This window comes from Cheilinus undulatus, linkage group 20, assembly GCF_018320785.1.
Source record: "Cheilinus undulatus linkage group 20, ASM1832078v1, whole genome shotgun sequence".
NCBI lineage: Eukaryota > Metazoa > Chordata > Actinopteri > Labriformes > Labridae > Cheilinus > Cheilinus undulatus.
The window spans coordinates 58,799-75,341 of record NC_054884.1 but is presented as its reverse complement, the minus strand read 5'-3'; the positions used below and the strand labels follow the sequence as shown (position 1 = coordinate 75,341).

At 43.5% G+C, this 16,543-nt stretch overlaps 1 protein-coding gene across 2 annotated transcripts in view; it reads left to right on the top strand.

The window, feature by feature from the left end:
• si:ch211-214e3.5 (zinc finger protein 518A) overlaps positions 1-13,910 on the top strand; it is a 58,685-nt gene extending 44,775 nt beyond the window's left edge. For both annotated transcript variants that reach the window (XM_041815588.1, XM_041815589.1), the window contains exon 2: positions 7,315-13,910. In XM_041815588.1, coding sequence (XP_041671522.1) covers positions 7,335-11,486 — 4,152 coding nt within the window. In that variant the 5' untranslated portion in view covers positions 7,315-7,334 and the 3' untranslated portion in view covers positions 11,487-13,910. The remainder of the gene's footprint in view (positions 1-7,314) is intronic.
• Positions 13,911-16,543: the final 2,633 nt, after the last annotated feature.

Below are 16,543 nucleotides of genomic sequence, written 5' to 3'. Positions count from 1 at the left end.
CGCTGGGCGTGGATAGAAGAGATAGGAAAAGAAGGTAAGCCTTTTGGTAGCTAGTGTGGGAAGTTAAGAGAAGCAGGTGCTTGCTTGCACTTGCACTTTGTGCTCAAGAAAGCTAGTATAAAAGCTAGAAAATGCTATAAAATGCTAGAAAAAGTCTGTGAACCCTTTGAGATTTCTTGGATTTCTGCATAAATTGGTCATAAATGTGTTCTGATCTTCATCTAATTCACAACAATAGACAAACACAGTCTGCTTAAACTAATACTGCACAAAAAATGATGTTTTCATGTTTTTACTGAACAAACCATGTAAACATTCACAGTGAAGGGTGGGAAAAGTATGTGAACCCCTAGGCTAATGAATTCTCCAAGAGCTATTTGGAGCCAGGAGTCAGCCAACCTGGAGTCCAATCAATGTGATAGGCTAATGACTGGTTGACCCTCCTTTGGCAGCAATAACCTCAACCAAACGTTTCCTGTAGTTCAGATCAGACCTGCACAACGGTCAGGAGGAATTTTGGACCATTCCTCTTTACAAAACTGTTTCAGTTCAGCAATATTATTGGGATGTCTGGTGTGAATCGCTCTCTTGAGGTCATGCCACAGCATCTCAATGGAGTTGAGGTCAGGACTCTGACTGGGCCACTCCAGAAGGCGTATTTTCTTCTGTTGAAGCCGTTCTGTTGTTGATTTACTTCTATGCTTTGGCTCGTTGTCCTGGTGCATCACCCATCCTCTGTTGAGCTTCAGTTGGTGGACAGATGGTCTTAAGTTTTCCTGTAAAATGTCTTGATGAACTTGGGAATTCATTTTTCCGTCAATGACAGCAATCTGTCCAGGCCCTGAGGCAGCAAAGCAGCCCCAAACCATGATGACCCCTCCACCATATTTCACAGTTGGGATGAGGTTTTGATGTTGGTGTGCTGTGCCTTTTTTTCTCCACACATAGCGTTGTGTGTTCCTTCCAAACAACTCAGTTTTGGTTTCATCTGTGGACAGAATATTTTGCCAGTAGTGCTGTGGAACATCCAGGTGCTCTTTTGTAAACTTCAAACGTGCAGCAATGTGTTTTTTGGACAGCAGTGGCTTCCTCCGTGGTGTCCTCCCATGAACTCCATTCTTGTTTAATGTTTTACTTATGGTAGATTTGTCAACACAAATGTTAGCATGTGCCAGAGACTTCTGTAAGTCTTTAGCTGACACTCTAGGATTCTTCTTCACCTCATTGAGCATTCTGTGCTGTGTTCTTGCAGCCATCTTTACAGGACGACCACGCCTAGGGAGAGTAGCAACAGTGCTGAACCTTCTCCATTTGTAGACAGTCTGTCTTACCGTGGACACATGAACATCAAGGCTTTAGAGATACTTTTGGAACCCTTTCCAGCTTCATGCAAGTCAACAGTTCTTGCATGAAGCTGGAAAGGGTTCCAGCTTCATGCAAGTCAACAGTTCTTGATCGTAGGTCTTCTGAGAGCTCTTTTGAGCCAGGCATGGTTAACATCAGGCAATGCTTCTTGAGAACAGCAAACTCAACACTGGTGTGTGTTTTTTATAGGGCAGGGCAGCTTTAACCAACACATCCAATCTCATCACATTGATTGGACTCCAGGTTGGCTGACTCCTGGCTCCAAATAGCTCTTGGAGAAGTCATTAGCCTAGGGGTTTACATACTTTTTCCACCCTGCACTGTGAACGTTTACATGGTTTGTTCAATAAAAACATAAAAACATATCATTTTTTGTGCAGTATTAGTTTAAGCAGACTGTGTTTGTCTATTGTTGTGAATTAGATGAAGATCAGAACACATTTATGACCAATTTATGCAGAAATCCAAGAAATCCCAAAGGGCTCACATACTTTTTGTAACAACTGTATTCAACTAGGGGGAAAAAGTGCTACCACGTTATGAGTCAGACCCCGCTCATAGAGCAGCAGTTCGCGCTCTCCCACACACAACGTGGTTACCAGGGGCAACAGCCACAGCTGATGTACCAGCATCAATAACTGACCATGTGTGTGACTCAAAAATATGCGTCTGCACGTTCATCGCAAAGCACGATCTGTATTTCAAGCTCGCCCAGGCAATACCGTTATAATATGTGACCTCGAGATTATAGGCCACCTTGTAACCTGTCAAGGACAAAGCTTTGCAGCAAAACTTGTTATCAAATCCTAAATGCTACATCAGGGCTGTACAGTACGACATATATGTCGCAAATGCTATAATAAAATTGGTCTGTGCTAAGAGGTTGTCACTCCTCATCACACATGTGCTATTATAGAGGTGAGAGAGGTGTGCGCATGCCAGGCCCGCAGATAAGACTTTAGGTTTAACTTGTCACTAAAACTTCATTCCACTGTAGTAGAGATTTGAAATTCATGCCCAGTCTATTTATTTTATATTTCAGGCACATTTTAAATTCAAACGGGTGTTATTTCCTGTCATAATGCGTTATCCTGAGCGTCTGGAGTGTGAGCGGCCACTGATACGATGGTGAGAAAGTGACGGGGCAGGCTCAGAGCATACGCAGTACAGGTGGTTGTTATATTTAAGAGGAGCGCTGCTTTAATCCCAAGTTTTTTTTACTAGGGCACATAGGCTAGATGATGCTAAAAACAAGTGTCTGCTAGCTTACTTCTCTGTTCTCCTCGTCCTCTCCTATTGCACACGGATGGTCAGTGAGTTGGCTGTAAGTGAGATGACAGAGCGTTCAGTCTGATCAAAGGTTAATGTATAAAACGACACGTTTTCCCTTCACTAATATTGTGGCTGCTGCTATTTGGTTAACAGGCTAATACGTTGTCTGAATTTAGCACACAGGTCCGATATGACACTGACAGACAGCAGTGAGACAGAGAGATGAGAGAGAGGGACAGGAGCACAGAGGAGTCCATCAGTACAGCCCGCATAAATTTTAGGTTTATTGTTAGGGTAAAGACACGTTTTTGTGATCGATTTTTGGTTTTATTTACTATTTAAGTCCAGTAGTTCTGATGTTATGATTACACTAAAAGAGAGAAAAGAGCGTCTGTTCACTGACATCAGCTCTATAAACATCAGACCCCAGTGTGATAGTACTATATGGACCAAGCTCGAACAGTGTTTAATGACTTCAGTCCTTAAAACACAGTTTGAGGATGAGGACAGAAACATACTACAGTCTCTAGAACACATTAAAGTTGAAGTAAATAGGATGAAAACTAAAAAAAGACTTCAGCTGTCTGTTGGTCCTGCCTAACGTTAAAAAAAATGAATGATAAAAGGATTACAGCAGCAAGTAGCAGCATGAATGGAGCTCGTCTGCTCCTCTGTCTGATCTATCTCAGGGTCTAATTTCCAAATCATACTGCTCTAATCACCTTCAAGCACCAGCACTGCTATGAAGTTCATCATCTATGAAGATGATTCATTTCCATATCATGGTTTTTTTTTGTTGTTTTTTGTTTTTTGCTTTAACCCAGGGGTGTCCAAACTTTATCCACTTAGGGCCGCATGGAAAATGTAAAAGGATGGTGGGGCCACTTTCATATGCTGATAGTAGAGTTTGGTAAAACCAATGTTATGATGGTTAAGATATGCTTAGTGGTTGGGTATGCTTAAATGGATAGATAATGGCTTACAAGGCAATTAGCCGGTCATTTTAGGGATTTTAGAGAGGCCAGTCACATTCTAGGGGGCCCTGGTTAGCCCTGGCTACTACCGGCTCTGCCTCTAAAACATCGTCGGTACTGCTATTAGCCTTCGTCATCCACCAGGGTATTATGAATCAAAATATTGTTATTATTTTGGTTGCCAATTTGTTCTCCATTTACAGTGTTGTCTTCATTTAGTAACCAAAAACTCCACATTTGTTGCGATATATTAAATTGTAACAGCGCCCACCCCCCCCCCACCCCCCCACCCCAAAAAAAAAGTTTCAGGCAAAGAATTTTTGTTTTCATTTTAAGCCCCGTCTACCTAAGAGGGATTTTTTCCGACCATCTGGGCACTCCACTTAATTTCATAAAAGTTTTCTGTCCGTGATCAATAAACAACCGAATAATGACGCTCAGTCCTTAGCTAAAAGCCTCATTCATACACGGAGCACAGAATAGTAAAATAAGAACTATTTTAAATGGCGTTAAGGTAACTTGGCATCACATGCACTGGAGGAAAATACTATAAACCAGCTATGCCTGTCACACTGACTGAAGCTCTGCTGAACCATATTAGTAGCTAGCTCCAGTAGCTACAGTAATATTAGGACTTACATTGTGTTTTTCTTCCTGTAAAGTCCCGCTCAGTTGAGAACTATCTGTGCTCGATTACTCTTCCTCACGGAAGTGGATGACGTAAACGGTGTGCCACGCTGAACTGACACTGAATTGTACAACGGAATTCAAATTGAATGAACTGAAATTGAATTTTATTTTTGAATTTAAGGAATATTTAGAGTTGAATGCTCAAGTGAATAAAATACAACTTCAGAGCAAACAAATTCAGTTTCAAAACAATAAATTCAGTTTCAAAACAATAAATTCAGTTTCAAAACAATAAAATCTGTTTCAAAACATTAAATTTAGTTTCAAAACAAATTCAAATTCAAATCATGCTATTCAAATTCAGTTTCTAGTGGCACAAATCACAGCCCATATCTGGACACTATTGGAGGAAGGAGTGTTTCTGTCGTACAACAAATTATTACAGTGATCCAACTTGGTAAGGAAAGGTAACTTTAGGAAATACTTGCAGATAAAGAGTTGCATTACCTAAAAATAATTTGATTTTGCTGACAATACTGTGTTAAACTTTATGAAATTATGACCAGAAAAACAGAAAGCCTCACTCTTTTATAAGACTGCCAATGCTATGCTTAGTAATAACTATGATCATATGAAAGTGATTTGGCAGAAGGACTTCGAGGAAGATATTGAAGGCTCTAAATGGGAAAAAAATGTGGCCAGTTGTGGTAGATATGTAAGGGAGGCCCGGAGTAAGCTTACACGGTACAAGATTTGACATAGCTATTATTATACACCATCCAGACTGTACAGAGTGAAATTGCTGAATGATGACCTATGTTGGAAGTGTAAACTTGAAACTGGAAAATTCTTTCACTGTGTTTGGGATTGCTCTGTGGTCGGACCCCTCTGGACTCAGATTCTAAACATTTTAAGTAACTGGTACGGTTCAGAAATTCCTTTACACCCAGGACTTTGCTTATTGGGGATAAATCTCTAATACCTAATATATCCAAACGTGAGTTTTCTATCATTATTGTGGGCACAATAGTAGCCTGCCGGGTTATTCTGTGACACTGGAAGACATCAAAGGTCCCACAAGTGAAGGAATGGGTCAGTGCAATGACTGAAATGGCATCTTATGAATGCATGCTGGGTAGGCTAAATGATCATTGGGGGGAGGGGGTGACCCCTTGGGACAGCTTCTGGGATTACATAAAGATGGAGGATAAAAATTGACGTGCTGGTCTCCTATATATATGTATATATATATATATATATATATATATATATATATATATATATATGTGTGTGTGTGTGTGTGTGTGTGTATATATATATGTGTATATATATATATATAAACAAACTTTTCCTGTTTTTGGTCAATTAGGATTACCAAAATTATTTCTATTTGCTAAATGCCAGAATAATGAGAGAGATCATTTTTTAGACAATTTTGTATTACTTTCTTGAGAGTCAGAAGTTTACATACACTAAGATTACTATGCCTTTAAACGATTTGGAAAAGCCCAGATGATGATGTCATGCCTTTGGAAGCCTCTGATAGGTTTATTGACAACATTTGAGTTAATTAGAGGCACACCTGTGGATGTATTTTAAGGCACACCTGAAACACACTGCTTCTTTGTGTAACATCATAGGAAAATCAAAAGAAATCAGCCAAGATATCAGGAAGAGAATTGTTGACTTGCATAAGTCTGGTTCATCCTTGGGTGAAATTTCCAGATGCCTGAAGGTGCCACGTTCATCTGTTCAAACAATTATACACAAGTATAAACACCATGGGAATGTCCAGCCATCATACCGCTCAGGAAGGAGACGGGTTCTGTGTCCCAGAGATGAACGTGCTTTGGTCCAAAAAGTGCATCTCAACCCAAGAACAAAGGCAAAAGACCTTGTGAAGATGCTGGCTGAAGCTGGTAAGAGTGTGTCATTATCAACAGTCAAACGAGTCCTGTACCCACATGGGCTGAAAGGCCACTCTCCCAGGAAGAAGCCATTACTCCAAAAGAAACATAAAAAAGCCAGATTACAGTTTGCAAATGCACACAGGGACAAAGACCTTCATTTTTGGAGACATGTTCTGTGGTCTGACCAAACTAAAATTGAACTTTTTGGCCATAATGACCATCGTTACATTTGGAGAAAAAAGGGGGAAGCTTGCAAGCCTGAGAACACCATCCCAACTGTGAAACATGGGGGTGGCAGCATCATGTTGTGGGGTTGTTTTGCTGCAGGAGGGACTGGTGCACTTCACAAAATAGATGGCATCATGAGGAAAGAACATTATGTGGAAATACTGAAGCAACATCTCAAGACATCAGCCAGGAAGTTAAAGCTTGGGCGCAAATGGGTTTTCCAAATGGACAATGACCCTAAGCATACTGCCAAACTGGTTACAAAGTGGCTTAAGGATAACAAAGTCAATGTTTTGGAGTGGCCATCACAAAGCCCTGATCTCAATCCCACTGAAAATTTATGGGCAGGGCTGAAAAGGCATGAGCGAGCAAGGCGGCCTACAAACTTGGCTCAGTTACACCAGTTCTGCCAGGAGGAATGGGACAAAATTCCTGCAAACTATTGTGAGAAGCTTGTGGAAGCATATCCAAAACGTCTGACCCAAGTCATACAGTTTAAAGGCAATGCTACCAAATACTAATGAAATGTATGTAAACTTCTGACTCTCAAGAAAATAATAAAAAAATGCCTAAAAAATGATCTCTCTCATTATTCTGGCATTTAGCAAATAGAAATAATTTTGGTAATCCTAATTGACCAAAAACAGGAAAAGTTTAATCTGATTTAATGTTAGACAGTGAGAAAAAAAAGTTTATGTGCCTTTTTATATAGTGTATGTAAAGTTCTGGTTTCAACTGTATATATTTGCAGATAAAGGAATTAAACATGTGTATACCAAAAACATTTGTAACTGCAACAGTTTTGGGAGAAATGGTGTATTTTGTGGAAAATTCTAGGGGTGCTGATACTTTCGTCCGTGACTGTATATGAAGTCAGAAAGTGTATTTACTTTTCCTTCCTAAGTGAAAACGGTCTTTTTTTCTGGTTTCTGCAGATCTCTTCAGGCTGACAGCCATGGAAGAAGAAGTCACGTTGCCTCCTGATTCTACCAAATGTAACCTTGCGGTCCCAGATGATGAGAAGGAGAAGGTCAAGGACTTTGTGTTCAAACACTTCAGAGAGGTGACAGACAGATCACTGTTCAGTGAAGACTTGTCCACAAAGAGAGACAGACAGGCTGTCAGTAAAGCTCCCTGTAAAGTCCAGCAGGGGGCGGTGTTCTCTGGAAAGATCCTGAGTTTTGAATGCTCAGTGTGTAAAGATGGCTACACCTACAGCCCCAACGATCTGCTCAAACACTTCAGAGCAGCTCACAGAGGAACTCTTCCTACATACCCATGTGATCTGTGTGGATTTTTTACCAACGAGTTTCCCGCCCTGCAGCGCCATCGCATCGAGCACAGAAATACTCTGGTCACATGTGAGCTGTGTAATGATGACGTGCAGTACTCTCTGCTGCTGCTCACCAGACACTACATCATGTGCCACAGCGTGAATGGACTGTTCAGCTGCGACTGGTGTGACTTCACCACTGTAGACGCCGGCACATTTGTCCAACACATCCACCATCACAACGAGAGTCCGTGGAAGTGTTCCAAATGTCGCCACATCAGCTTAAACGAAGAGGATCATCAAAGACACATTAAAGCTCACTCAGGAACATTCCCCTTCACCTGTCAGTTCTGTGGTTATGGAGCGGCGAGGAGTGACTACCTGAAGAATCACATAGCAACTGTTCACAAAGATGATGCTGAGAAGAGGAAGATGCTGAAGCCCGTTGAGGACAGCATCACTCCATCCAGCGCATCTGCAGCCCTGAAACTTCTGATGAAGAAGTGTGAGACCCAGGAGGCCCCAAGGAGCTCCAAACTCAACTGGCTCTCCGGGAGTTTAGCAAACAAGAACGGCCGAATCATCAAACCAGAGATTTCCGTGGAGGACTGCCAGCACTCAGTAGATGGGACTGTAGGTATAAAAGACAATAACAACTGCACCAAGAGTCCTCCAAATAGTGAGCCACCAGCCGTGGCACAGGAGTCTGAAAACTCAGCAACTTCTGATTCTGCCACTCACACCAACCCCAACGGACTGACCGTCCTCATGGTGAAGAACAAAATCTCTCTGCCCCCAAACTGTACCACCAAAGTCATGGGCTTCAAGATGGTGGAAGGAAAAAAACATCTAGTCCTTAAAGTCATACCATCAGCAAAGCAGGAGTCGTCCAATCAGAACGGTTGTCTGGTGGAAGACGTCAGCTCCTCAGCACCAGATCCTGTGTCCTGTAAACATAAAGCCACTGTTGAGTATGGAGAAGGGTCTCATAGAAGGGGTCCCAAAACAAACTGCTTCTCTGTTTTACCCCAGATGATGGATCAAGATGAAATAATGACAGTGAAAGTCAAGATTGAGGAGGAGGAAACGTCTGTTAGCAGCCTGGACTGTACTGCACATGGAAACGATGAGGAACAAACCGATGTGCCAACCCACGCAGACACATCACATCCCGTAACTAACGACTCAGACCAAAGTCATACAGAGACAGAAACATTAGATAATAACCCACTATGTGGCAGTTCTGATGTCAGTCAGGCTTCAAAGACATGTGCTGTTAAAGTCACTGATTTATCCACACATTTAAAAGCATTTCAGAAAAATGCATTGTCTGAGCCAGTCACCAAAAACACAGTAGAAACCAGCTCTAACCCTAACCCATTCACCAAAAAACAGGAAGAAACCAGCCCGAACACTAACCCATTCACTAAAAACACAATAGAAACCAGCCCCAACCTTAACCCTAAACCTAAAAACACAGTAGAAACCAGCCTGAACCCTAACCCTTTCACCAGAAACACAGTAGAACCTGACCGTAACCTTGACCCTGACACTGACCTGGAGGTAACAGACAAACACAAAGGGAACTTGGTTGACCCCACAGAAAATGAAGACCAAGGTGCTGCTCTAGAAAATAACAATATTCCTGGTAAAGTTAAAACAGGGACAACTAATGCAGTTCACCAAAACTCTAGAAATTTTCTAATAAATCCAGACCTTGTACTAGAATCCCCCCCGTCCTCTCCTGGTCACAGCACCACAAGCTCTGAAATCTCTCCCCCAAACCAGGAAGTTTTCTCTTTTCACAATTACTCTAAGGAATCCTTCAGCACTTCACCTAACACTAATCAAACCTCTGATAGGATGCCCAGACTCGCAGCAGACAGACTGAACATTATTAAACCATCCAAGTTTGGATTGTTAGAATCAGTAGAATCAGTAGAAAACATCAGCGAGGACTCTGGTGTAAAGGAGGATCACTTGAGGACAGCAGTAGATACTGATAATGAGGTTAATGAGTGCACTGTGAACGATCCTTCGTCAGAGGATGAAAATCCTGAGTCAGTGCTCCAAGACTTTAACATTATAAAGATAGAGGAGGAGAGCGTTCCTGTCAGCAAACATCAAGCAGAAACTAGGAGTCAGTCCAAAGCTGTAGGCGGTTCTGTAGAGGAGTGTTCTGCTGCAATTATCAGCCAGCAGCCTAACAAAGACAGTGTGGGATCTTTGGCTGCGGTAAAGGATTCTTTAAAACCAACCAAAACGACTCTGCGGATTCTTCAGTTGCCTGACAGGAAGCAGCCGGTCCTCCTCAGGACTTCAGAGAATCAGTTCACTGGGCCACTGCAGGTCAAAGGCAGCCAAGGCTTCAAGCTAATCACCAACTCTACAAACCCCCAGATCAACGTTTCGTACTTGAGCCCAGGGTTAGAACGAGTGAGTAACTCAGCCCCAAGTCCCATTAACAGGCAGATGGCTGTGTCTGTACCAAAGACTCCTGAAAAAGGAACCGCCCTCCTCTCACCTGTCCAGCCAGGCATTGGCAACTCTCCCAGTCACTACTTCATCAACAGTCCAGGTTTTAAAGGTCCTGTTCTTCTTTCTAGCACACCACATACTGCACTGACAGACAAAACCACAAAGACACAACCAACCTGCTTCTTACTTCATCGATCTGTCCCACTCGCTCAGGCCCCCAGCACCCCTGGCCTCAGATTGGCGAGTGCTCATCTTCCCCTGAATGCTCGGCCTGTCCTCGCCATGCCTATGAACTCCCCTGACAAACCCAGTTCTCTGCAGGCTGGTCGCCAGGCCTTCCTGCTGCGGTACATTTCCCCTCCTAAATCCAGCCTGCTGCTGAACAACCAGGACCCAAAGGCCGGGATTCCAAGCAGCCAGACCACTGAAAGTTCTGGAAATAAAGTCATTTTCAAAATAGTCACTCCCACCGGCAGCCTTCTTACAAGTGGAGCTCCTTCCTCCAGCACTCAGCCTTTGTTTTTGGCTGCGAGACCTCAGACGCAGTGTTTCCTAGTTTCATCAAACAAAGTTAGTGCTAATGCTCCAAACACAGTAAAGAAACTGATCAGCATACAGAACACCACCCAGAGAGAGGTGAAGGGTCCCATCCTTTCCCCTGCTCAGAATTTAAAGGTACCGCCATGTGAAGCAGACAAACCCATCCTGGCTCCAAGGCCCATTCGACCTCCAAGCCAAAGGAAGAGGCGCGGGAAAACATTGTTTGATGAACTTCCAGAGACAGTTCACAAGTCCAGAAGACTCTCTAATCGAGCACTGAGTGAGAAAGAGACTCCTGAGTTCTGGAGACCTGCAGCCAGAGACACTGAGAGGACTCTGAGACTGTCCCCATTCAGTCCTCTACAGCAGGTCAAATGTCCCCGCAGATACCAGCCCGTGGTTGTGCTCAATCACCCCGATGCAGACATCCCCGAGGTGTCCAACATCATGAGAGTGGTAAACCGACATAAAGGGGCGGTCTCTAAGGTCTCTCTGTCTCAGCACACGGTCCAGGCTCTGTCTGGACTCGCAGCCCGGGACAAGGACTCAGTAGTAAGTGGGTCGTCTTATGGAGATGATCTGATGCCTCGGCCAGTTTGGAGCTGTGTCCGAGAACGTTTCCTCCTGAAAATGAAGCTAAGGAAGAAGAGCCGCAGGAAGTACAAGGTGGTGGACGCTTTATCAGGTTGTAGGCAGCAGTCAGCAGTGTTTACCTGCTGGTTCTGTGGTCGGCTCTTCCACAGTCAAGAAGACTGGATCGGCCACGGACAGCGCCACCTCATGGAGGCCACCAGAGACTGGAACCAACTCTTCTGAACGTTTCCCTCCTATGACTCTGTGGAACAAACGGTTAAAGGTGTATATTTTCTATGACGTTTGTAATATTTCCTTGTAAATAATTGAATCATAGTTTATCTTTGATATTCTAGTGACTTCTCTACAGCAGCATGACTTCTCTCATGCAACAGGTCCAACTTTGGGCTGGGCGAAGCGGACCAAGAATCCGAGCTGGATATGTTTGAGTTAAATGATGCTAAAGGATATCTGGATACACACTAATATAAAATAAGAATGATCAACTCTGAGATGATTCTAGAAAAACCAAACCAGATTGGTCCCTGTTTTTTCTATGGCAGTGGTTCTCAATTGGTGGATCGGGACCAAAAAGCAGGTCTTGAATGTAAAGAATGCTTGCTTTGTTCCTCCTCTTTGATTTGACATATTTTATGTACAGTATGAGGTCCAAACTATTCTATTTTCCATGAAACAAATCCACCTGGTTGAAAGAACATCTGAAATCTGGATGGCAGTTTCTCAGTGAGAAGATGATTGTGGGTTCTGAGGCTTGACCAGTTAAGAACTGCTGCTCTACGGCCAGCTGAATTTATATTTGAAATGAGAGATCCAAAATCAAGAAACAGTTACTGAGACAGCTTGTTAGTTGTTTCACAGTAAAAACCTGCCCTGCTTTAAGGCAGTCAGATATCAAACTAGAATCAAAAAACAGAAAAAGTGAAAAGAATTACAATGCAGATGCTTTTATCTAAGGCAGCGTTCACCTGACAGGTAGACAGGTGTTAAGGATCCACACTGGATAGTGATCATGCTCTGGCCAGGATTTGATGATGTCTGATGAAGGGCTAGGGCCCAACATGTCACAGATGTGGTGATGATCTTCATTAAATAAGCTTCGGCGCATCTTCTGGTGTGCTGACATAGTTTTCTGTTTTGCCTGTGACTTTTCTTGGTTCAGCACCCAGGACTCAGCCCTTTGGGATGCGTGTGCCTTTTAACTTTTTTTTTGGATAGAGCAGGATTTGAACCATCAATATTTTAAACCAAAGTCAGCAACTTAACCCATTGAGCTATCCAGATCCACGTTCAGATCCATGTCCGGATTCACATCTGGAGTGTTTAGTTTTCTGTCCAATATAATAAACAGGCTTCAGTGAGATTTTTACTAAAAATATAATCGCGCCCTAAATTAAATCGAATGATACTTCCCATCTAGGCTAATTATTTCTAAGTGATTATCCTGTTATCAGTAGTCCTATCACTGTTAGTGGTTGGTATTATAAATCTGCTGGGACTTTTATTTTGCAACATCAACAGTGATTACACTAATTGTTGGGGCTTTTCCACTATGGCTTTTGGCCGTGCTTTTTGCTTTTGCCACTCCAGGCCAAGCTGAGAATGGTCCTGCAGTAGAGCAGGGCCAAAGCGGTCCAATTCCGCCTCTAAGTGTGCCACACCAACCTCAAAACAGTTCACATGGTGTGATAAGCCAGGGGGATTTACCCCTTCTGCTTCTGATATCAACCTGGGACATTTTCTGCTCATGTGTTATCCTGGCCTCTGCTCGGACTGACTACAGCTCTGTAACAGAGGTGGTCTAATGTAAGCATTCACTGAAACATTTATGACACACCACCAAAGCTCCAGATTTATGTGCTCATACTGCGGTCAATAGGTGGGCATGGCCTGAGTTCTTACACTGAGGAGACAGACCAGGCGCAGATCCAGGATTACAACTTTTTCTGTACCCACTAATTAAAAAGTTTGACCCTTTCTCCTTCTTTTAATTTCTAGCCGTGAAAGAGACAGTCGTTATTTATTAACTGGCGCTAGTAAAGCATGCATTTCTCGCTGCCCAATCCAAAAATATGATTGTGTTCATTTTCTGCTCCCCAGAGACCCAAAAATCACTAATCAGAAGACTGTTCTTTAACCCCCATCTCAGAGCTAACTCCGCCCACTTCAGACTTTTGAAAAATGCACAGAAAATGAGCAGTTTGGTACTGAAAGTAGAGAGGGGACAAGGAGTTTTCCAGATAAGGCAGGAGTGACAGTGACTCCCCTGAGTCCTGCAGCACTGCTGCCTCAGAGCAATCTTTAGAGGTGGAGGATTTTTCCCCTCCAGAGTCCTCTGAAGCAGGCTGGAGTGTGGTGGTGGACCGTGGTGGTCCTGAGCACTTCCTGTTTGGGCCATTTGCTATAGCACTGGCATTACTAAAGCTGGAGCTCTCAGAGCCGAGGCAGTGCAGGAGAGAGTGGGAGTTAGGGCTTGGCGATATGGCCTAAAATTGGTATCCCGATATATTTTTGCTATGTCCTTATACACAACATATATGGTGATATTTTGAAATGTCTTCTCAGCAGCTGTATAATGTTTAATTCAGCCCCAAATTACACTGGTTTGGTGATTTTGACCATTTCATTGGATTGTTAATAAAATTGCAGAAAGGGTAAAAATCTGTCTAATGTCAAATTTTGCAGTTTTATTTTGAAAAGGACTTCATTCAGTCTTTTACTAGTAAATCAAACATACATAAATCATGAAATACTCTGTATTTTACAGTGTATGGCAAGTCCTGAAATGTTTTCTGGGTTATGTTTACTATTGCTGATTATAAAAGTTAATATTCTCCTCATTAAGGGTAATGCAAACCTACACGGAGCTCACCAACCCTGCATGCAGCCAAAGCCAAAACCCTGCAGTCTAGTCCTCCATTCAGGCTCACAGCTGTGATTGTATTAGTCTGTTATCTATGCTGATGAAAGCTGGAGCCGTTTTTGACGAGTTCATGGGAGCATCTTTAGATCTTGTTCAAGATAGTCTCCTGTGTGATCATGGGGGGAAAACAGGCTTGGTTGGAAGCGGGAACATTTTAACTCAACGTTGCTGGTGATTTGAACTGTTAGACTGAGACAAGTTTCCGTGGTTGAGAAGTGGATCACCACTACTGGGCCATCTTCTCTCTGACATGTACGACTCTGGCAGGGAGTTTTAAGCAAAATGTTTGCACCCAGGCACACCACGTATTGTGGGTGGAGTGCCTCTCTGACATTTTTAAATCTTGGCTTTTCAACAACAGTGGGCTCATGTCTTTAGCAGCATGTGTTGCCACTGCCGCCATTATCTCAGTCATCTTGCAGCGTATTTTAATGAATACCGGGCGAGTTCGACCTCTTCCCTTTCAAAGTTCAACGACTGCTGGATGACAGAACGGTGCTATTTCTCGTTGTCCGTCTCCTCACAGTGCAGTGCACACAGCTAACTCACTAACTCCCCACACTGCTCTGTTTATCTTCCTCTCCCTTGCTTCTCTCTCCACTACAAAAAGACGCATGTGAGGAGGAGTTCTCTGGATAGGAAGGGGGACTCTCTGCTGTGAGAGATGCGTTCAGGGACAATGGGAGAAGCAAAACTGCAGCGAGAAATTCATGCTGATGGCTCAAAACTTCCAGATAGTTTATACTCGGATGTTTGCAAAATAGTCATTTTATACATTGTGCGTGGCAACAGCCAGGATATGTCGTATACCTGATATATCGCCCAACCCTAGTGGAAGTGGTCTCTGAATGGATGGCAGTGGTCTATGTTGGATGGGAATGGTCTCTGAGTGGATGTGAGTGGTCTCTGTCGGGTGTGAGTGGTCTCCGTATGGATGTGAGAGGTCTCTGAATAGATGTGAGTGCTCTCTGTCGGATGTGAGTGGTCTCTGTTGGGTGGTAGTGGTCTCTGTTGGATAGTAGTGGTCTCTGTATGGACATGAGTGGTGTCTGAAGGGATGGGAGTGGTCTCTGAGTGGATGTGAGTGGTCTCTGTTGGATGGGAGTGGCTTCTGAATAAATAGGAGTGGTCTCAAAGTGGATGGGAGTGGTCTCTGTATGGATGCGAGTGGTGTCTGAATGGACGTGAGTGGTGTCTGAAAGGATGTGAGTGGTCTCTGTTGGATGTGAGTGGTCTCTGTTGGATGTGAGTGGTCTCTGAATAAATGGGAGTGGTCTTGGAGTGGATGTGAGTGGTTTCTTACCACATACGGCCCGCCTTTTCTGAAAAGATTTTTCAACGCCCTGCTTAGCTGCTGTGCTAAGCCAAGTAAAGCTGAGCTGCCACGTAATAACAAAGCCCCAATAAACCAAACTGTCCAACCCCTTATCAAAGAGAACACATATTTTAAATATCTTTATAAGTAGACCTCTTTCCCAGCCGTAGTCCAAACAGAATCAGGACCAGTGTAAAAAGGATTCGTCCCAACCCTAGTCCGATCAGAAATAGGATCACTGTAACAAAGATTTGCCCCAGCCCTAGTCCAGCCAGAAACAGGACCAGTGTAACAAGGATTTGTCCCAGCCCTAGTCCAATCAGAAACAGGACCACTGTAACGAGGATTTGGCCCAGCCCTAGTCCAGTCAGAAACAGGACTAGTGTAACAAGGATTTGGTCCAGCCCTAGTCCAGTCAGAAACAGGACCAGTGTAACGAGGATTTGGCCCAGCCCTAGTCCAGTCAGAAACAGGACCAGTGTAACGAGGATTTGGCCCAGCCCTAGTCCAATCAGAAACAGGACCACTGTAACGAGGATTTGGCCCAGCCCTAGTCCAGTCAGAAACAGGACTAGTGTAACAAGGATTTGGTCCAGCCCTAGTCCAGTCAGAAACAGGACCAGTGTAACGAGGATTTGGCCCAGCCCTAGTCCAGTCAGAAACAGGACCAGTGTAACGAGGATTTGGCCCAGCCCTAGTCCAGTCAGAAACAGGACCAGTGTAACGAGGATTTGGCCCAGCCCTAGTCCAATCAGAAACAGGACCACTGTAACAAGGATTTGTCCTTGCACTGATTGTCAGCAGAGTCTGTATTAATAACTCAGGAGATTTGTACTGAAGTGTCTTTGTGCTCTGATGTAGGACCAATCCAATGATTCCTTTTTAATAGTGTTTTTAATAAAGCAGATCTAACTTCACTATCCCTCCTGTCATCACTACCGTCTTCTTCAGTGTAAGCCTGATCTTTGAGTTGATCTGCCGCCACATGAGAAGCTCTGATATTCTATTTCAGTCTAGTTCAGTCAACACTGAGTAGTTTGAGCA